General features: G+C 32.5%; 1 protein-coding gene across 2 annotated transcripts in view; it reads right to left on the reverse strand.

The window, feature by feature from the left end:
- Positions 1 to 22903, reverse strand: part of LOC125050191 (COUP transcription factor 2) — a 72371-nt gene that overhangs the window by 42543 nt on the left and 6925 nt on the right. The window contains exons 2-3 of one of the 2 annotated variants that reach the window (XM_047649843.1): positions 16676 to 16825; positions 16371 to 16376 (exon numbers count right to left, since the gene is read on the reverse strand). In XM_047649843.1, the coding sequence (XP_047505799.1) occupies positions 16371 to 16376; positions 16676 to 16825 (156 nt within the window). The remainder of the gene's footprint in view (positions 1 to 16370; positions 16377 to 16675; positions 16826 to 22903) is intronic. The other variant, XM_047649844.1, reaches the window with a different exon arrangement.

A 22903-nucleotide genomic window follows, 5' to 3' on the forward strand; every position in this document is an offset into this window, starting at 1 on the left:
TGAGGATAATTTTTTGTTCTTTTTTGAACAATATTAGGAATTGTACTATAGAAAAACAAAAGCTATTTATTACTAGTTAAAAGAGGACGTAAGGGCATGAATGTGAAATGGCCATTTAGCACGGAAGTAGGATATGTACAAGGCAGCCGTGGATGATGAGATCGGCATTGTTTTATATAGGGTAGAGCGGGGCTAGTTGAGCATAGGGGCAAGTTGGGCAATCGAAATATCTCGGAAACTATTCACCTTACGCGGGAGTATCATATAGCGAAAAGAAGGAGTCGTAGGAGAGGTAATCATCGCACGATAGCTAGTGGCAGCTCGACGAGTGAGTGAAGTGTCACGGCGTTTTGTTTATTTTGTGACCAAAAAGTAAAAACATTGTTTATCGCAAGTTTTCGTCTGTCTTTGTCAAATGTTCTCTGTTTTCAATCAGGAGAGTGTTAATCTTTCAGAAGATTATTGTATTTTTGATTTGTAAATAGGTTTTGGGTCTAATTCTAGGCATTTATTTACAATCCTACTTTTCTTTTAAAATTCTGGGTTGGGGTAAGTTGAGCAACTATAGCTCAACTAACTCTACGACTTAAACAACTGATGAGTAATGAATCTTTTATTTTTTGTTTGGATGCGGACTTACAAATGGAAGACTACAAGATGTTCTTACACTACTGAATACTTAAATAATGCTGCAAAGGCTGTCCACGATGAGGGAAAAGTGTGAATACCGCCGCTAAAGAATTCGGTATTGGTTGACTTTTAAATAAATTAAATGAAGGTGATGATTCATTTATGGGCTATACAACACCGAGGGAAGTATATCCTCTCTCACAAGAGAACTGTTGAAAATATTCTTGCTACAAATGGCATTTTTCTTCAAAAGACGTCCGTCGCCTTGCCTAAGAGTGTGCTGAAATTCCACCAAGCTGAATTGCAAAAAAGATTTCCGGAAAAGAATGGTTGATGATGTTTTAAAAACAAAAAAATCGTAGCTATCCATACAGAAACCAGAACCCACCAGCCTTGGTAATCTTTTTTAGAAATTATCGGAAGTAATGGATAGCTATGGATGCTCATGTTTTGTTGATTCTAGTTTCGGTTAAATATACAAACAAAATTTCTTTAAATTTTGTTGTTCTGTCAATAAAAGACTATAAATGTGTAACACACTGTCTAACACATATTTTATTTCATCTCAAGTTAACATAGAACCCATGGTTTGGCCTAGACATTCTTAGTGCTCAACTTGCCCCATACCCTTGCTCAACTTACCCCACCTATGGGGTACATTGAGCATACTTGACTTTCTGCATTTAAACATCTGTAGCTATTATATTGGACTTGTTACAAAAAAATACTATGGACACTTTTGTTAAGGGATAAATTACTAATCCATCAGGACACATAACAACTCATTGAGACTTATCATTGAGGAGCTATATCCAAGCAAGTGAAAAATTGCTCAACTAGCCCCGCCCTACCCTACCTGGCCCAAATCCAGAAGTTACTAGAGAAGGGACAAGTTAGAAGTACCCATAACCGACGAGAACGGATATCATAAAAGTGGATGAAGTGAGAGAGGTATGTCAGGACCGTAGGTAGAGAGACCGTGAAAAAATAATATAAATAAATAAAATAATTTCGCGATATAAAATAATCTTTTTAAAATTATAGTGAATAAATTGGTATCAAAGAATTGGTATTTAAAAAGCTTAAATAAAAATATGCATAATCATCTTTAAATAACCATTTCTATGTTTACCGTTGGTTTTATAGAGGCCGAATCAATTTTGTATTGTGATAAACTGATAAAATATGAATGATTTAATGTAAATCATTGAAATCGATGCTTCGGTAAGCTTAAAAGATTATAATATAAGGGTAATGACACACTCATGGTATCGCAATATATCTAAAGCTTTTATGTTTAAGCTTTCTTATATCTATGACAACCTTTTATTTCTGCAGATATTCGCCTGTTAACTAAGTGCTATTTCCGATAAAACGATTAATTATAAAAAAAATTAGTATGCAAATTGAATTTCATACATGACGTTTTACGTGTGCTTGACATATTGTGTAATAAAAATTCAATGTCAATTTGGTTTTGACATTAGTTGCATAATTTTTAAAAAACAACAAACTACATGGGTAAGGTAAATTGCGTCTTTGACATTTTTTTATAATCAACCTTTCATCTGAACTACTTCTTCGAATACAATACAAGCATATCAATCATTGTCATAATATTATCTGCATATTTGGTTTTTATAGAAAAATGGGGGTAAACGGGCAGAGCCTGATGTTAAGTGATACCTCCGCCCATGGACACTCTCTATGCCAGAGGGCTCGAGTGCGGTGAGGGCCCTTTGAGAATTGGTACGCAGTTTTCTTGGACCCTAAGTCAACTTGGTTCGGTGGGCAGCTGGATTCACACAGTGGTGGTGGGCGGCAAAAACTGCCATAAAAATCGCTCAGTTGTGGAACGACCGTAACGAAGGCATAGCTTTAGTATGCCAATATTGTATAACTATCCTATATAATTTGCATATGTCAAATATAAAATTTCTCCAAATTTGAAGCGCATTCTTTCACGGATTAAGTGAAAATTAACTCTTTATTATAATTGTGTTGGTATTTTTGTTGATTGGACGTATTTGTTGATTTTATGATTGGATACGGTATTCAGTCGTTAAATATTGATTATATGTTTATTAATAGAAATTTGAATATACATTTTAAACCAATAAAATTTCGACTATCAATTAATGAAAGTTTATTGGAATACTTCTAATCGATTTGGCAGTGTTGGCTTTAGTGTGCGACCGACTCTGAGGTCTTGCATTCGAATCACGGCTGCGAACCAATGAATCTTTATACTAGCATAATTAACACTCATTCGTATATAGATATTTTTAATGGAATAGGGAGCAAAGGGACAGGAGGCTCACCTGATGTTAACTAATTCTGCGAACCACAGCATCGCAAATGCGTTGCCGGCCTTTTAAGAATTGGTGCGCTCGTTGAAGTACCGTAAGCCGAATTGGTTCGGAAACATTTCAGGCAGGTAGTGCGGTAACCGCTTTAATATATTTCTCGTGATTAATACGGCTTTCTGCATTTATTGAACTTTTTAAATACATTTAGTAGTTTTAAGGATAATATAGACATACAAAATATATTTTATAAATAATAATAATAATAAATATAATAATAATAATAAGAATCTCAGTCGGAGGTTGGTAATTAAACGGTGATAAGCAATTTGTTTTATACCTTAACTAATAAATATGTTTTGCATTCTCGTTACATAAATTATATATTAAACCTCCTTCGTATGTCATCAACTTAAGTTTATTAACATATTGCATTTGCCGATTGCACTGACAAATAATGTAATTAAAGTTTCCAAATAAGTTTGTAAATATTAAAATGAATTAAATTAATTAAACAACATTAGTAATGAGACGGAGCCTATAATGTTTTATTACAGCGTTATTATTTATGGGTGACAAATAAAAATTATTAAAATAAGGCGGGTTCAAACAAATATCCAACTGTCCGTGGTTTATAAAAACATCGGAGATTCATCAGCAAAATCAGGACTGTCAAAGAGGAGATTAAGACCTGGAGTACGAAATACAGAAAAAGGCTAGAAATGCATCCTAATAAGCTTGCCACGCAAGTACCGGACCTAATAAATAGGCTTAAAAGGCGACAAATCCTAAGTCTTGATAGACACGGTTGAAAGAGAGGAGCAGTCTCGATGGAGACTTTGCTCTGAACGCCTAACAGCTCTCAACACATCTGCTCATAGTCTAGCTGATTGCAAGATAAAGACTTAAAAAAATAAAGAAAATAAGGCGAGAGCAAAACAAATGACGATCGTACGTCGCGCGCGCTGAGTTACAAACTTAAGTTAAAGGATTCACAAAAGTGACCATTATTTTATTCCACTACAAAATATGGACACAGATAACAAGTAATTTCTATTAAATTGCCAAATGTTATTCAGAATCTAACCATGCTTAGCCTATATACGTGAGATGTGTTTAATTCCATACACGTACAACAAAATTATCATTGTAATTTGAATTATAAGTTGTTGGTGTATGATATATTTTTGTTTAACGTCAGGCGTTCTTGACATACATTTTGTATTGTCATTTCTAAGACGGACCAACGGAATTATGACCCACGAATTCTTTTATAACAATTCTTGAGAGAAGCATACGTATTACTTAATAAGTCTCAATAAGTTAAATAATATTTTGTAATTTTTCTGCATAATAGTTATCTTTTCCAAAGAAGATGAATCTCTTCTAGACTTAGACATACGTGTTGTACAGAATAAACTGGGGTTTTTTTCTGATATCAGGAACCTTGCCTTGCTAAAAAATTGCCATGACAGTCATACAACACTTAAATAACAAACAAATTGTTTTAATTAGCCTAGAGATCATTATTTCCTGCCAAAAAGGAACAAGTTCTATAATATATTTAAGGGGTTAATTTGTACCAGACTAAAAATAAAAAATTGTGACATTCTACGACAAATTAAAGTGTGTAGTTTTCCTAATAATGTTGTTAGACTACAAAATATTGCAATAAATCATTGTCTATTGATCTCCGGTTATAATAATTGTCACATAGACATAAAATAGTCTATCCTTGAGTTACTAATTACATCGACAGAGATTTATGCACCGTCACTCCTTGCAATTTCAATATTAGGATTATGTATGCGTATGCTAATTTTATATTTCTGTTATTATACACTAATAAAATATCAGTCGTAAAATACTTGGAGGCCAATTAAACGAAGTAATCGCTATTTTGTAAGGGTTTTATAACCGTCTTTCATGAGATGTAGGAGATATAATTAATACTTTAAATGATTTTACAGAATTGCATATTTAAGGCTTTAGCATAAAATTGTGTAATTTTGATTTACTAGGTTAAAGCGTATTATATAACTAACCTAACTGTCAGTAATTTGTGACTGAAAGTAATGACTATATATATATTTATATGTTTCGTTATTAAATGTTTTATTTAAATTTAGGGGCGTATAAAGCGGAGGTTGATACAGAACAAAAACTTTTCAATAAAGACATAAATGTCGTTTCCCCGTTGAGAAGTTACGAAACTTCAAAAATATTTATTTTCATAATCATACCAAAAACGCAAAAAAATGTTTTTATTTACGTTAACTAACGCTTGTTTAGTAACTAAATATTTAATTCAAAAGAAATTATTTTTATGTAGGCGAGTAAAGCATAGATCCTGGATTACATTCCCGACATTTTCTTAAGTTAATACAGAACAAAAACTTTACAGGAAGACAGAAATCTCTTTTCGCGTTGAGACGTTACTTATGTAATAATCGTATCAAAAACGTTTTCACATTGCATAACGTTCGTTATGATATACACGTGTAACGTAAAAGCTTTTAAATTTACAGAACATTATGCAATTTTTCTAGTACGTTATAATTTGTGCAATTAATTTTATATTAATAAGTACCGGTTTTCCGTAACTAAAAGATATGATTTCGTTCTTAGAATTGACCATAAAAATAGATGTAACATATAAAGTAACTTATCCGTATATTCTGTATGTTGAAGATTTTTTATGAACGGTTGAAATCAATCACAAATTACTATTTTTTTTTATAGAACGTGGGGCAAACAGGCAGGAGGCTCACCTGATGTTAAGCGATACCGCCGCCCATGGACACTCTCAATGCCAGAGGGCTCGCAAGTGCGTTGCCGGTTTTAAGAATCGGTACGCTCTTTTCTTGACTCTAAGTCGAATTGGTTCGGAAATACTTCAGTGGGCAGCTTCCACATAGTGGTGGTGCGCGGTACTAATTTCAATATTTTGATCACATTATTCTGGCGATACATAACACGTGTGTGTCTAAAGGCCGATTTACATTATCTTAGTGTTTAGGAGAGTGCCTTAGGATAATACTTTAGTTGAAACATGTAAACGCTACTTGCTTTAGTAAACGCTACGCTAAAGAACTTGCCTTTCAAGTTGTACTAAAACACTCTCCTAAACACTAAGATAATGTAAATCGGCCTGTACAGTGAAAAGAAAGGGTATCATTTATAAGATACAGTGGTACCTCGATATACGAGTTTTTTTATACGAGCTCTCGAGCGAGCGATATTTTCTTTTGAGATGAGAGCAAGATTTGAGATACGAGGAACCGCACACTACACCGCTACACTAACAGTTTCTTCCACCTCCGACTGTACATCAGTATGTGTGCTTGTTTCCATCATTCAGAGCATTTTGATAAGTAGCCTTCGCATTATCACATTTATTTTTATATGGGTCCGAAGAAGATGATGTCTATTGAATAAAGTGTGAAATCAATTAATTATTCAAAAATAATTAACAAAAACAACTGAGGTGGTGATTTGGGAGCTGGAACGGATTAATAGCATTTAAATTAATTCCAATGGGGAAAAATGCTTTAAGATACAAGCAAGGTTTTAAGGAATTAAACTCGTATGCCATACCACTGTAGATATACATATTTATGAATGACACTATTAAGTGCCAATGAAAAGTCGTAGCGTCTCGCTAGTTGACCATAAACTATATTTACAATAAATACGTTGAATTCTTTTGATATGTATGTTTAAATGCAAATTGTTAGGGTAATTAGTCGGTAAAGTACGACAATTTGATTAATTTCTTACTGAGAACTGGGACACGTGCGATGAAATGATACAAATGAACGAAACAAACAAATCTAGCATTGAGGAAGTTTTTATATACTTTTATGTAACATGGGCCGCCCATGGACACTCTCAATCACATAAGGCTCGCGAGTGTGATGCCAGCCTTTTAAGAATTGGTACGCTCTTTTCTTGACAGACCCTAAGTCGAATTTGTTCGGAAATACTTTAGTGGGCAGCTTTATTAATAGTAGATAACTTTGATAGATTTTACTTGTGTATGTCATCTTTGTAGGTAAATTAAAGTTCATTCATAATAGGTATCGTTAGGATTTGAAACGTAGTTAAATAATTAACTAAATTCGGTTTCAAAATCGTTAGATTTTTAAATGTATTTAAGCTATAAAAATAAATATTACTAATTATTTAGAAAAAAATGTACTTGTAGGTATATGTAGCGCCATCTAGTAGTCTAGTGGTACAAGTTAATTTTTTTTTCAGTGTAATTGTTATTGGTTATTTTAGGCCAACAATTGTAACATTGTCGGTGTTTGAATAAAAATCTAATCTTGTACTTTACCTCTTAAAAACTACCATTCCAACTAATTACGTAAACCAAAATTTTTAATATAAAGTATTTAAAAGTGAAATACAAACACTACACTTAATAAATGTAACCAAGTAATTAACAATGTGACTACATGACGCGGGGAATTATGAAATATAAATTTATTTTATCACTGCCGGGCGCAGTGCATCTTAATTCAAAATCTTGCTCAGTACGTCACATCTTAATTTACTGGCTAGTTCTGTTGTACTATCTCGTTAGTCGGTTCGATACACCTCGATAATCCCTTATTTATGTTTATAATTTGTCAAAAGCGACTAGCACGCGACTACGTGTCGCCCACAAAACGGACAGCGTTTCTTTTGTTGATCTAACGGTTGTGTTGTGATATCATTAAGAAATTCTCGCTTTACGACAGGCTGAAATATCGCCTCCAATACACAGATTAGTACCGTGTTTTACGTAGAAAGTTTTAGAAATTCGATGTCTTGATGAATGATAGAACAATCGACGCTCGACGCATTACCGAATTCCAGCGACGCGTGATTCGTTAATTCAAAACGTTCAAACAATCCGAAAGAAAGCTTTAAGCGCCGCCCACATGGAATATTCGAATTACGAAACCGGATACGGAAGACATCAAAACAGTACCAGATCCTAATTAAATTTATCGATGACGATAAAATTCTTAGAAAATATGCTAAACATCTGAATAATGAAGTGATCGAGCGCGTGCGGCGCATTCCTCGCTGGCGTCGGAGCTTTGGTAATTATCGGCTTATTAAGCGGCTCAAGATTTATGTCACGGCCGGTAACGGGTATAGTTTTTACAATGATTAACGATGATGATGTAAATGATATAGACACTGCCCTAGATAGCGCTAACAAGGTCCTTAAAGAGCAACGATTCATATTAGCTATACACTGGCGAGAACGTGCAGTTGACCACAATAGCGTACAAGCAAGGCTTGTGATAATCATAATACGCTTGCAGATATGTGATTAGCTCTGGGGTCACGGAACGGTCGGTGCTAGAGTGAGAGGGCGCCCGCTACACTCCTTGCACTTGAGAATTATCTAATAGAAGCTCTTCTTCCGAACGACCGCAGGGCGCCTAAACCGCTATACTAAACTGTGACCTCACGAAATTCTCTTGCACGATACCGGCTATGATTCACATTTAATGACGGACAGACAGACTGACATATAGATGCGGACGTTAGATGAATTCCAAGCGGCCGCGTGCTTTCGGAGCATTGAAATAACTTTCAACAATAAAAACAATATTATTTGACAATTAAACATTGCCCTACAATTGTGCTTGGAATACTCAATGGAAAGAAATTGGTGATCAGCTAGTCTAGTTTTTTAGCCACATGCAATTAAGCCACAGGCTGTGGCTTAATTGCATGTGGCCCACAGCCAACGCGATTTAGCTTACAATTATTCATAGTTGTTAAATGTTTATAAATCAATAAGTTGGATTTAATTAGTCACGCGAGAACATATTTAAATAAATTCCACGAAAAGTAATTAAAATTAAAAAAAAAACACTGATTAATGTTACATGTGCCAAAACAATCAATAAGTACGTGATAAGCTGATTTTAATTTAAAACAGCATTGAGTCGTAATTTAATGTTAACATGATAATCTAAGCTTATTTTGTTATAGTTTAGGTACCACAAAAGAAATTGGCAAAATCATATAATTACACTAGAAATGGCTTGACATCTAAAAAGAAGGTTAATGTTATTTCTGTGCCCTACTTAATTTGGGGACACATAAACATTGAGGCATAAAAACAAATGCAAAAATGTGTGCATAGCCATAAAATAACGCTCCACATGACTTGTAAGCTTTAAAAGCTCGCAGTTCCAATGTTTCTAAATTCGAATACAAATATAATTTCGAGTCAGCAAAGTGCACGATCCGAACCGGTTCTCTACTAGCGTAGTAACCAATATACAGTGCATTACTTGCTCGATTATACGGCGGAGCCTGAGAAAATTTCACCAACAGGAAACTATCATAAATGCGTATGAGCGAAAGGTAAATTTAATTTTACTAGTAATTAGCATTAAGGATTTATGATTAGAATATAAATTAGTGACATTGTTCGTAAGTAGGAGATATATAGATTTTTTATTAATGCTCTGTTCTTTTTGGGTCTTCAACATCAAACATTATCTAAATATACACTTAATAATAGAGGTGTAATAATCTCACATTAAACAAAGGCGTGTATACATGTAATATATTCAACTAACAAGATACAACGATATCTCATTAGCGGGGAATCCCCCATGGTGATAATTATACCATAAATAGTTAAATTATTTATTACAATATAATTAAAATAGTATCTTCCGATTTAGAAATTGATGCAATACTAATAATGCAATTAAGTTCTTTAGTTTCAATATTGATTGTTTATTTAGTAATTCTTTAAGAAACCATAATCCATAGTTGCTCCCTCTAAAATAAATTTCTCTTTTATTTTGAAATTTATAAACCATTTTTTTTGTGTTTGTTGTTTGCCTATAAGTCACAGTCACAGTATTCTTTATTTATGTAGCAATGTATTAGTGCCAAGCATTGGCAAGCTTTTGTTAATAAATAATTGTTCGCGACTTAACTATCAAATTAGTGTCTTCACATTAATTATACCTATGTTAAGTAATTTAAAAAAATATATATATGTTATGACGTGATTTTAACTACTATTTTATCGTAAAAATAACGCTTTATTAAGTCGTATGTTTGATATGATATAAGTCCTTTACTATGAAATGTTTATCCATCTCGCACTCATACAACCGTAAGATATACAAATATACATATACAAATCTAAAAAAAGATCTTACTACTTAACTCACTGAAATAACGTTGCCTTATGATAAAAATTAGAAAATATATCGGCGTTAATCGAGACCACTCTAATAAATCAAATCCTTAGTTCGTTAGGCGTACGCCGGCCTCCCAGCAGGGGTCCACCTTCGATTCCCGGCGTGGCAAGTGGAACATCATTGAGCTAACCCCCTGTAGGTGAATATTTTGACGTGCTATATGCTCGCACGTCGTGTTCCCCGTGATGAATGGTGTTCATTGATGTTTGCGGTATTAGAAAGCGGAATTCGAATCAATGAAAAGTATTAATAAATGTACGTAACACTTGAAGTTATTCAGTTCTTTGTTGTACTTTATATTTGTTAAAAGTGATATAACCTGCCATATAAATAGTTCTGTATGAGTTGTTCGACTATATTTATTTTTTTATTAAAGTTTATCACATAATACTGTATTTACAGTATATGTTAAAAGCTATCTTTTCTAAAATATATGACAATTTTGGTAAACATAAATGTTACAAAATAATTAAAAATTCTAGTAATTTTAGCTTTAGTTAAGCAAAAAATATATTACTAACAAAACTGCGGATTAAATATGATATATAGGCACTTAACAATGCTTTCTTTAACATTCACCATCCCACTACCGAATATATATATATTATATCTATTAAACATTTGGTTATGAAGGCAGATCGCAAGTTTTGAATACACTAAATATTTCGCGCACCGAACCCAAAATAAGATATAGCAAATTAGCTTTCACATAGTCTATATTATATTTATATATATAAACCAAACCCTCAAATGAAGGTGTCTGTCAAATTTTTAAAAGTTAATTATCGAATACTTTTACCAGTCGGGGTCCAACGATACATCATACAGGAGATAAATCACGCGGTGATTGATAGTTGGCTATATCTCACGCTAGATCCTTTTTTAATCCGAACACAAATGATTTTACACTTCGCCTTCGTTCATTTCGCCTCGGACTTTATACTCAAATTGGATTTGTTCGTAGTGTTATTGTGCTATTGCATTATTTTCTATTTAAAAGGTACTTCCTAATGAATGGTTAAATTAAAATTGTAGATATATTTGTTTATATTTCTTACGCCGCAATTGTTTGTTTGTTAATGATAAATTAAATTTGTGTTAAATCTTAAGGACCTTAACGGTATAATAGTTATTTTGTTTAGAGTTTAATACAACATTTAATAGTATATAAACCGAAGCCAATTATTATCAAATACCAAGATTATTTTAACGTTTATCTATTTCATTGCACTATACCATAGATAAACACGGAAAGAGCTTTTAGTTTGATGCAACAGCATTTAATTGCCTTCGAGATATTATGTAGTTGAATCGTAATTATACGACTCGCACCGCATACGATACAATCACCTTTCATCATGTGAAATTCAATATTTATCTACCATTGTATAGAGTAAGGCTAATTTTAAAGCTATCAGATTTCAACGTGCTTAGATTGGAAGATTCCAAATTCAAATGCAAAACGGAATCACGCCCGGAACCAGTAAGGAACAGGTAGGGTCACCCACCTTGACCATGGCCAACCGGTCTATGTTGTCTTGCATTTAATTAATGTTTTCGGTACTGACCAGTGCAGGGGTTGGATAGGGTTTTCGCAATCGTGGGAACGAGTCGGCACGTACAGCGATTACATCTTTATGTTAGGTAGTGAGATGTTTTCCCAGAATTTGGACCATTACCGAGCCAGAGCGTCATACGAGACATGTCACAGTTATTATAAGATAATATCTTTTTGACTGTGACGCGATGCCTCGAGGTATTCTGATATTTTTTACTGGACGTTCACCGTAATCGCCAAACAATTGTGTTGGAATTTCTAGTCTCATTAGGTCACTTAGTGGTCACTGTTCTCACGGTATGGACTGGACTAATCCAAACATGCATTCTTACGGTCAGTTGGCCAACAATGACCACACCTGGTTGAAGACGCAAATTTACACCCTCTTTAAGACCCGACTTCGATTCTTTTGACATACCCTTTGTACAAATAGGCGTAAGCGAGGCGTCTTTTTGAAAAAAAAATAATAGTTGAAGCAAACATTGCCATAATTTGCCCCTGGGAATAGAATGATGTTTTTGACATGTCCTGTGGGCATGTAAGGGAGGCCTTTGTCCTTGATTTTGAATAAAGAATTTTTGCGCAAGAACTGTTTAATTAAAAGGAAGACGTTATATGTCGCGATGGATTTGACACAAATGCTTAAACTGATTTGAGGTTCTACCGAATTGGATTATGTAAGGGCTTTAAAATCTAATATAAAAAATATAATTCTAATGAATTTTTGTTAATACAATTTCAAGTACCATAAAATCAATTGTGATTAAAATTCACCGCGAACCCTCGTTAAAAGAAAAATCTTTCTAAATGACCGGTCCGGTACAAAACTTATTAAGATATCACAAACAATGTGTTTGATTGATGCGCTTAAACAAAAGGCGTCCGTTAAAATGACGGGCGTACCCGCGGTCTATTGTATAGCAACGTTATGCACTTTTAATGAACTGGTTTTTAATGTTTTATAATCAATCTAATGGTTACTCTAATGTACTTTACCCCTTTATATATAATACAATTAGATACAATAGTAATATATACTATTTGGAGGCTCAAACTCGATTTTCATACTAGAAGTACATCAATAAATATTCTTAAGACAGTCCTCACTTATATAAAACCTTATCAAAATTAGTCAACTGACTCGAAATAGATACTATAAGGAGTATTCAACACAACATCGCAAATAACTTGTCCAATCTCATTACTACGTATCTTAACGTTACAAATAAATCACCCTACGATATAAATCAGATATCTTATCTCATCCATATCATTAACAAATCGTGTTTTATCGACACTTCCTGAATGGGACCTTTTGACCGCATCCAAAAAAATCGAGATCTAATACGATCAGGCGACAAAGCAGCACGCTTTTTTACTTTTTTAATCTTACGTTTGCACCTTTGTATTGTTCGGTGACATAAACAAATTGTTTGTTGGACGATATAGGGGCCGGTGGGTTAATGGGGTGCTTAAGGGTTGAACACTGGGACCCACTTTCCTGCGCTCTTATCTTGGTGAGGTGTGAAGTAACGGTCGTTTAGAGTGGACATGCGATGCTTAAGTTAGTATTTCCTATCTATATAATTTAAATATCGTAATGTTTAATGAAAGATTGAGTATAACACTTACTTTTAAAAATTGAGCATCCAAAATTTTGGTTTAAGGTACAGATTATTCTATTATAAAATGTGTATATTAATTTTAAAGGAAAATGCTATACCATACAACTTTATACGGCGTTAGAGTATTTAAGACAACATAAATATGAAAAGGCTGTTAAATGTGTTATAGTGTTTTAATTTACGCCCTTTTTATTGATATAATTTATGCTTCTAATGTTTTATATAAATTATGCCTATGTTTATGAGGCTTGATGTATAAAATTGTTGTATCTATTAAAGTTACGATTACCTACTTCATTTCCTTTTTTAAAATCAGCTTATCACCAGAATTATCGATGTAATTTAAAACTTTAATATTCTTGTTGTGAAATATTTATATTTTAGCGAAGTAAAAACTTCTTTAGCGGCGTTGTACACTTTTTTTGGAATGGGTAAAAAATGTTAAATTCGCGTCAGGACACGTGACCTGATCGAAAATTCGTAAGACGGATGCAGAGTAGACAGCTGTCGCGGCGTATTTAATGTAATATAAATTGTCATGTTTGTGTACGATAGCGCAATAAACAAATATTGTATTTTACCACATAAATGATAATACTGATAATTAAAGCAATTCGTGCAAAATTATTCCCTAACCATTCTAAAATATTAAAAATGCACAACGTTAATATTCAAGTTTTCACTTCTGCTGGCACTCCCGGAGTGCAACCCGTCGTTTTTTTTTAAATTTTTAAAAAGTTGCGTAACCCTTTGACTCTGCGTATATACACACACTTTTGCGTCAATTTATTGTTTTTTTTTTTAATTTAACTAAGAAGTATGTGCAAAAACTTATGAACGTGAAATGAAACTCTGAAATGTATATTTTTCCCTTGAATCAAATGTAGAGTCATAGTTTTTTTAGGATGGCATTTTAGACAAATGCGGTAAAGTCAAAGGTACAAAATGTTTTGACAAAATTGTAGCTTCGGTAGCACGCGTGGGTGGATCATAAAAATACTGGTATAGACGATAATTTCGATGTGACGATTGGCTTCGAGGCTTATTAAAATATTTAGATAGTTGGTACGCATTTAAATAAAACTTTTGTAACGGGTTTCAAATTCAATAAATTTTTGACACCCAGTTTTATTTTAATTGAATTATTTAGACTAGAGGTCGGGTAAGAGATCTCTTACCCTTACAAAGACGAAAAGATTACAAATCGCGGAGTAAGTCTGATAAAGTTATTATTTAATAATTATTTATTTGTACTTTTTACAAAGTGTTGTGTTGGCTCTGAGGCATGGACTATTAAAGAATACAAAAAGACGCCTCGAAGCTTTTGAGATATGGTGTTACCGTACTTCCCATCATCTGGATACATAGAAAGAGTCCTTGAACGAAACGGGACGACACGAAAGTTTATGCAGACTGTTAAAATACGGAAAGTCGCATATTTCGGACACGTTTTGCAGCATCGATACGACTGCAGCTTATAATGATGGGCAAAATTCACGGCAAGAGGACAGGTAGAAGGAAGAAGTTGTGGTTGCGGAACGAACGCGAGCAGACCGGCATACTGCTGTTTAGACTAGCGCAAGATACAATTCAAGTTGTTAACAGCCAACCTTTAGTTAGCCCAGTGTTTCCCAACGTTGGGTCCACGCCCCAAAGGGGGGAAATTTGATTGTTAAGGGGGGATAATCGAAAGTCAAAGGGGGATTTGGAATTTGGATTTCAGTTTTTCATTATGTTATGAAAATTTACCTAGTTAAAGTAGTTAATAATTTACTAGTAATTTCTTCCCCAAACCTATAATTTAGGTAACTTAAGTGAACAATTCATTTTTATAACAATTTTTGACAAAAAAGTTTGGGAAACACTAGCATTAAAGTGGCACCAGAAGATTTTTTTTCACTGCCTAACATTCCTTGACGCCATATGAATGTAAATTTTAATTCGATATATTTTTAATAATACTTTGTGTTTATTATATTAGCAAATATATAATGAACATAAGCATAAACTCACAATAAGAAATTCAATTAAACGTAAAACAATTTGAAAACATTGATTACCTATTATTAATATCATTAATCAAGGTCCTGTCTTTAAAACAATAACCATCCATATTAATTCCACACTAATAACCTATTATGGTACATAACATTGTATGGTTCACCGCACACACGACACAAATAGGGTTTTACAACATTTGTGCAAAACTGCAAACCCGCTGTTTGCAGAAACTCCATTTTGACAAAATATTTAGATTACGTAATATTTTCGTGTCTTAAATATCGTATGCTACGACTGCCAAAATTGTACTTCAATGAAACATTGCAAATATATTTTTATAGACAAAACTTGATTTTTATAAGTAAGTCTAAATTGAATTTTATAGCTTAAACAAGAACGCATTCTAATTCGAGACTTACCCTTGTTCACAAAAATTTAGCGTGTGTTAGGTGAGCTTTATCGTACCAAGTATTGAGAGTGCCCTTGGGCTCTTGTCCGACTAATAGCCAGGTAAGATTAATGATTTTACTAATTACACTTGTGACAATCAACAGGTTTTTGTTAAGTATAAAGGAATCTAATGTGTTAAATAATTTGAAATTGATCAAAGGAGGTTGTATATTAATTAAAGTAAGAAAAATAATCTGCTTAGGTAACGTTAAAGTCAGGAGATGTCAACTCTTCATTATAATATATCTCTCACATTGGAACAAGGCAGGCAAGAAGGCAAACGGGCAGGACGCTACTTTGTATAAAACAACACAAAAATGCCCAAAGACCAATTCAAAACTCTATATACTCAGATAATTCTACAATTAGCCGTAAATAACGCCAGTAAATATATGCATGTAGCATATAATTACATAAAAGTGTATTTAACTAGACTGAACAGTTGTACATTAAAACTGTCGTTCTATATAATTCAGAGCGCAATAAAGATTGTCATGGACACTTAAATTTTCAAGACGCAATTAAAGCCGCTTATTTACTGAGTAAGACCATAATAACTTATTACATAGTACTTACATAGTAACGTTATGTACCGGGGGACAAAGAGAAAAACTTTAATAACATAAATGTCTTAATAGTGAGTGATGTTAGTAGCTTTGTTAGTTTTACAATAACTTTGAAGGTAGATTATGTATTGATGAATCGTAATATTCTAGCCAGCGCCAACAAATTATTACGTTACAAAATTTCAAAAATCGAATCTTGTAGGATTATTACCAGTATTCTTTTTTCAAACTTTTCGACACAGACTATAATTCAGTAAAGAGAATACAGACTATATTTAATAATATAAGCTTGAAAATTACTAACCTTCTCTCCTCATGCCCATTTTGAGACATTTTCTTAACCGGCAGTACTGGCACTGATTTCTATGGTGTTGGTCGATGGGGCAGTTTCTATTCCCTCTACACGAGTATGTTAGATTTCTTCGCACTGACCGTTTGAAGAATGATTTACAACCTGCAATAGAGAAAAATACAATTTAAAAATATTGCAACTGACAGTACGTGACGTGACGTAAAAGCCGCAATTATTACGAATTGTCAAAATTTAGTTTAGTCAAGTAATTAGTAGGATAAATTTAGTAGTATTATGTATAAAAATTCGCCATCAACCCGTAATTAATAAATAATATTGGTTGTTTGTAAAGTAGGTTTACGATCGAGATGTTTACGTGATAACGTCTTATTGGTGATATAAGTTTTTGGGAAGTAAGGAATTAATGAAGATAACAATTTTTTCAAAAGTGTGAATAAAACGATAGATGTACTATCGTTTTATTCACACTTTTGATGATAAATTTCGGGTGTAAAATGACAAGTTTACTTATTCGACTATGATATACATTTTTCTTCATACATAGATGAGACGGGAGATCGGTCCGTCTCTCTCTCGTTATACCTGCGATCGCGCTCGTGAGGTTTTGGTGTGACACAAGTTTCTGAACATGTCACCCGACTAAAACGATTTTAAAGACGTTATCACGTCAAAAAAGCAATTTTGTAATAAGTAAAGACATGTCATCAACCTAAACTTCATTTAAACTTGACGGTTAACATTGACAATCCATAGACACTGTCAATTGTCACACAGTACCGCGAAAAGTAAATGACGTAGGCGTTCAAAAATCAGTAGTTCCAACATGTTAGCGTGCGCTCATATCTTTAGAGCTATTTAATTATATTTACATAATTCTATAAATCATGGCTACCCAAAATCGATAATTCGTCCATTTATATGGAGGTATACCATGCTAATGATTGGAGACCGTCAATATTCCTATTTAAATATATAGTTTTGGCCTCTCATGAATATATTATTGGGGTTTTAGATATATCGTGGAATTACAAATCACTATGGCGCCAGTGGAATGTATGTAAGAGATAGTGAAATGAGCTAAATTAACTCTTAATGATATAAATGCAGAATTAATTGATTTTTTATTGCGTTGATAGTTTTATTTAAATCTTAATATATGCTGATGTTACCTAATTTGCTTAGTCTAGAAGAATTCTTTTGTGATTTTTTTTGGTTTTAAAATGTTTTTGCTATTTTACGTAAGTTAAAAATCTTTCAGTAAAATATAAGCAAACTGTCTTTTTGTAGGAGGTGCCTATAATTGGACCTTAAACTCTGGGAACAGCGTTGGTACGTTTTTGTATGCAGATTTGTTAGTACCCGTTGTGTAAATAAAAAAAAACATGGCGATTAAAAAGAGTGGCGGAGAGTTTATTGGCAGTTCTTCTCTTACGCCCTTGATTTGAGAACTGGCACTAAATGTAAAATTAGAAGCATTAATACGTATTTCTTTACTGACAAGTCATAAGTGTACAATGTGTTACCTATATGATTAAATGATTTTTTTTTGTTTTTTGACTACCCGCAGCGATGTTGCAAACTTGGATCGCAAGTACAACATAACATTGAAGTCGGAATCGCAATTGCTTTTGGAAGTTACAGAATCCCGGTCCTGGACTTACCAGCCCTCGCAAATACAGATACCTAACGTTAACTCGTCTTTATCTTTAAAAAAATGGAGAAACCTCATTTAGCGTTTTAAAGTCAGTTATAAAATATCGTTATACATTGTTCAAAAATCCATCCATAAATCAACATTCTAATTTACTATCTATACCTTTCAATTAATTCGATATATATCAACAAATAAAATCTATCATTATTTATTTTACGAAATTTATGCGCGCTTGAAGTTTTGACATAGGATTTAGCTTTCTAAATCATTAGTTTGATCCTATTAAAATATAGATAACACTGTTATTTATATTTCTTTTAAGAAAGAGATCTGTCAAATAAACCAAACCGTTGAATTAAATCGAAGTGATTAAGTTTTTCTTTTTAATATGAATGTTGGTTTACATAGTCGATATTTATTAAAGCGTTTCACATAAACAGCATTTAAATTAATTATTATATAATTTAGACAATTTAAAGTAATGAAATAAGCTTGCTCAGTCGTCATGTGGTTTATGGTATTAGGGGAGAATATGATCTGATATGGTTACTATTTAACTTATATTTAAATAGAAAGTAGAACTTTTGATCATTTATTAGATAAGCGGTGTTTCTATATATAAATAAAAATGAATCGCAAAATATGTGGGTAAGGGCAAAACTCGAAGACGGCTGGACCAATTTGAGTTTTTTTTTTATTTTATACCTTGAACTCTGAAGAAGGTTTTTATGGAAAAATATTAAAAAAAATAGTTTTATTTAGTACTGAGGTTTTTAGTCCGGAAAAACGAACAGTCCTTATGTGATGACATAGCAAATTATTTCTTATGTTGATATGTAGCTACTGTAATGGTAACTTAAGTAAAAAATAGCGAAACGAAGTTTGCGGGGGCAGTTAATTGTTAATAAAAATACCTATGCAAATTTATGTGTTAAAAGCACTCTAATAATAAAACCTTTTTATATTTTTATTCACGGTAGCTAAGGCTTTTTGGCTTTATCTACTTGCTTAATCGATTAAAATTGGAACATTCAAACTTCATTTCATATTCTAAATTTAAAATTCAAGAAGTCAACAACTTATTGTAGGATTAATAGTTTCGTTAAACGATCCGATTAACACGATATCAAATATTTTAATAATATTTCAAATAAAGCTATTACACTTAATAAGACTACGATTAATGACATTATGGCACGCAAGTGTGAACACGAGACTTTCTTATTAAAATATTCAAATTACATTATCCATATTAGATTTGTATATGACATGTGATTATCACAAAGTTTTAAAGTTATAGTCTCTATGTACGGAATTAGTAATATAAGTGTTGAAACTGGTTGGATGACGAAAAATTAAATTCCAAATTTGAATTTAAACGAAATATTCATAACAAAACCTTTGTGACTCTACAATTAATGTAAGCGCTTGATTTTTAAACTCGTTAAAGCTGATTATCACAAAGTTTTAAAGTTATAGTCTCTATGTACGGAATTAGTAATATAAGTGTTGAAACTGGTTGGATGACGAAAAATTAAATTCCAAATTTGAATTTAAACGAAATATTCATAACAAAACCTTTGTGACTCTACAATTAATGTAAGCGCTTGATTTTTAAACTCGTTAAAGCTGATTATCACAAAGTTTTGAAGTTATAGTCTCTAGTACGGAATTAGTAATAAAGATTTAAGTGTTGAAACTGGTTGGATGACGAAAAATTTAATTCCAAATTTGAATTTAAACGAAATATTCATAACAAAACCTTCGTGACTCTACAATTAATTTAAGCGCTTGATTTTTAAACTCGTTAAAGCTGATTATCACAAAGTTTTGAAGTTATAGTCTCTATGTACGGAATTAGTAATAAATATTTAAGTGTTGAAACTGGTTGGATGACGAAAAATTAAATTCCAAATTTGAATTTAAACGAAATATTCATAACAAAACCTCTGTGACTCTACAATTAATTTAAGCGCTTGATTTTTAAACTCGTTAAAGCGCATAAAGCGTTTCTCACAGCTACTAAGAATGCTGGAAATAGATAGCCTATTCTGTATAATTCTCAGAAGCTGTGAATAGCTGGTTCCACATTTCGGATGCAATACACCGTTAGGCGACGCGCACGTTCACTACTGATAAGTGATAAGACAGCTTCCCTGGCTTTAACTCATATAGGCATATAATGTATATATTTATATTTTAACGAAGTTGCTATTTAAAATTGTGGTAACATATTTTTTATTTATATTCAAAATCGACATCGCATAGTTTTTATTTTAAGTACATGAATAAAATAATTAAAGTAATTTAAAAAAAATGTTATCTACTTTATCATGTGCCCTTCAGCATTCATTGCCTAGGTAATTTTTAACATAATATGGGTATCCACCATATGTTAAAAATTACCGAGCCAATTTTGGTGAGACAATTTCTACATGACATGACCGGGAAATTTTTGGACAAACATAGAAAATGTGAAGTTTAATTCACTTTGAAGCAGTGTTACCAGATTAACAACATGCGACTCTTATCCCTGAGGTCCTAGGTTCCAAACCGGTGTAAAAGAAAACATCGTAACGAATCCTTAGGTAGACCCAAAACGTCGACGGCGTGTTTTAGGAACGCATAATCACCTACTTGCAGAAAAAACAAATGATTAAGAAACAAATATCGGAGGCTCTTAAAAAAAACGTGTTTTTTTAGCTTGGAAGCCAATTTTTTTTCTCACAATGGTTGCCTGGAAGAGATCGCTAGAAAGCGATAAGGCTGCCAGTAGCCCTCCTATTCATTTATTTATGTACAATTTTTATATTGTAATGCAACGAAGTGTAAATAAATAAATAAAATATTATCTAAAAATCAACAGTTGAATATAACTTTAAACTCGTTTTTCCTATCTATTAATAAGTTAACCCTTTTATAGATACAGAATTCACCACAGGCAAAAGTCCCAATGGATTTGTATATGCTACATGCTCTGTGTAAGACGCGGTGTGCATTCGCCTCCAATTACCACTATCGTTGGGAAATATCTCACAAATTGCATGATAGCCGGTGCATTGACATTGCGATTTGTGGAAACAAGCTTAAGAACATGCAGTTTTCATTTTATTTAATGTCCAAGATGCTTTCCCACTCAACGACTATGTAATACAGGAAGCCTAACACTGCCACAGGGACCAAACTTTTTAAATTCGTATTCATCAGTTTATATTACATACTAGCTGACCCGACAAACGTTGTTGCCATATACTCGTATATTATTTCTAAACATTGTTTTAGTTCAATAAAAATAACTTGCTATAATAAAAAATAGGGGTTGATCGTAGAGGGGTGAAAATTAACACGTATGTATTTTTGTATGTTGTATCATAAAAAACAAAAAAAAAATCTAAAACTAAATTTTTTTTTTGGGGTAGATAGTAGCTCAGACTTCACAGAAAAAATTTTGGGGTAGATAGTAGCCGATTCTCAGACTTTACAGAAAAAATTCATAAGAATCGGTCGAGCCGTTTTGGAGGAGTATGGGAACGAATATTGTGACACGAGAATTATATATATATAGAGATTATTATTACTATGTAGTTTAAGAAAACTGTAAATATGTCCACATTGGGTTGTTATTTATCCTAATGTCATAAATCCTAATGATATAAAAAAAAAACTAAATTGTGGTTCAACAGTGTGATCTAAGATAACTCTCCCATAAGGCGACAAAATAACATCCCCAAAGAAAAATTATTGAGCTACGCTGTTTTATGTATAAAATAAATCAATAACTAATAAATAAAAATACATAATAAGCAAATATTTTCTCTACACTCATTATCTCCTTAAAATATCTGAAATTTATTTTAATTTCAAATGATTATGTAAATGGACCATAACTGGAAATAAACAAAAATTGTTTAAAATTCGCTTTGGGAAATACCCAGTTTTGAGTCATAGCGAATTTTTGGGTATTTTAATAATATATAAATTCTCGAAAATAAAAAGTAATAAAACTAATATCATTATTCATGGCTTAGAATCTTAACCGTACTAATTACAGCCTTTATGGCCGCAGAGCCTAATGATTTTCAGTGAAATGATTGATGAGATCTGTAATAATCTCGCTCAATTGATTCCAATCTAATTCAATTTAAAATTTCATTTCTAATAATGATCTGGTATATGTATCGAACGTTGACCTTTGATTCATTTATTATGCATTTCTCCTAACTCTTTACTGAATAAAAATACATATAGTATTGGAAGTATGAATTTACGTTAAATATCGTATGTAACGATATTTTTTTTAAACGTATTATTGCTTAATATATAATATATAAACTAAAAGTACACAAAACACCAAAAAGGGGTTTAACCTTAGTCCCTTAAGGGGTACCACGGTACAAATTTAAATTCCTAATAAACAAAAGAGTTAAGAAAATACAATTGATACAAAAAAAAGAATCATTTTTCATTCTTTATACATGATATTACATCTATCTTTACACGATTATCGCATTGGCGCAACTGTTAGGGTAGTTTTATAGTTATAATAAATAATTGTAATTTATTTA

This window comes from Pieris napi, chromosome 6 (assembly GCF_905475465.1).
Source record: "Pieris napi chromosome 6, ilPieNapi1.2, whole genome shotgun sequence".
Classification (NCBI taxonomy): domain Eukaryota; kingdom Metazoa; phylum Arthropoda; class Insecta; order Lepidoptera; family Pieridae; genus Pieris; species Pieris napi.